The 1,193-nt window shown below is 32.4% G+C and overlaps 1 protein-coding gene across 1 annotated transcript in view; it reads left to right on the plus strand.

Moving 5' to 3' along the window:
• The window catches only part of LOC106520793 (uncharacterized), a gene marked incomplete in the record, with an annotated part of 21,685 nt that overhangs the window by 17,349 nt on the left and 3,143 nt on the right, over positions 1-1,193 (plus strand). Inside the window, 1 exon segment of the mRNA XM_014013047.1 lies at positions 738-821. Coding sequence (XP_013868501.1) covers positions 738-821 — 84 coding nt within the window.

Below are 1,193 nucleotides of genomic sequence, written 5' to 3' on the forward strand. Positions count from 1 at the left end.
GACTACATCATCTGTAACCATAGCAACCAAGTGAGCTCAGAACAGGACAAAATAGATTTTAGAACTCAATGTGAGAAAAAAACAGGTAAGAATAAAAATGTAAAATGGTGACTGTCAGTATTTTCATATACATTTAGACAACTCACAAAGTAACAGTRACTGAATCAGCATCAAACTAAAAAATGTTAAATATATTTTGTTMTTTGAATTATTTAGGAGAACCCAATTATTCGACCGTAACTGTAAGATCTGAATTGATTCAGCATAAAAAGACAAAAAATACAGAAAAAACAAACAAACAAAAAAACAATATGATATGTCCACAGTTATTGAAAAATAGATTCCTAAACAAGTTTTAATGAAAATATTCATGTCAGCATTTTWAAATAATATATTTTTCTGTTAACAAAGGACAAAGTTAAATCTGTTTCGATCAAACCTTCTGAAGGACGTCCTGTCCCGTCTGATTGTGACAGCTCATGTGTTGGTGCTCAGATTAGTTGAGTTTTAGCTCAGTACCTGACAGACTTCCTGAGTCGTAGCTGTTTGTGTTTGAGGAAGTTGCAYAGCTGTGTTGGCCATCTTGAAGTGGGTTCAAAATGATAACAAGTTGAATTTAGGAGGTGGTAAAAACAAGGTTTGATGCAGAAAGTGTTTGTCCTCCTGTTAGCTCAGCCAAGGTTGTTTTACAAACTAGATGTGTCATAAAATACTTTTGTTTTTTGTTGTTTTTACAGCTCTCTCTGCAGCCATCATAGCTCGGATAGCAGTCAGTGTTCTATTTGTGGTTGTTACTAGCCCCTGTGCCCTGTACATGTACTGTAAGTAGATCCTAAATCTTGCCATTTTATATAAAAAAATAACCTATTTTAGATGCTTATTGTGTTTAAAAATCATTTACCTGGTGTAGCAGGTTACCTGTTTTCCATCAGCTCACCTTGCAGAGGTTATTAAATTTTTAATGTGTGCTCCAGATTTTAATCTAGTAGTACATTCCTAACATTTCTAAGTTTCTTTAAAGCCAGTGTTGTATAAAGTACCACAAAGTGATACTTGAGTAAAAGTACAAGTATCTTACCAAAGAATTACTTTGGTAAAAGTTAAACTAGGAATATTACTTGAGTAAAAGTCTTAAAGTATCTGACATTTTTTGTATTTAAATATTAAAAGTAAAAGTATTGATTTAAAATGAG

Source organism: Austrofundulus limnaeus, unplaced genomic scaffold, assembly GCF_001266775.1.
Source record: "Austrofundulus limnaeus strain Quisiro unplaced genomic scaffold, Austrofundulus_limnaeus-1.0 Scaffold97, whole genome shotgun sequence".
Lineage (NCBI taxonomy): Eukaryota > Metazoa > Chordata > Actinopteri > Cyprinodontiformes > Rivulidae > Austrofundulus > Austrofundulus limnaeus.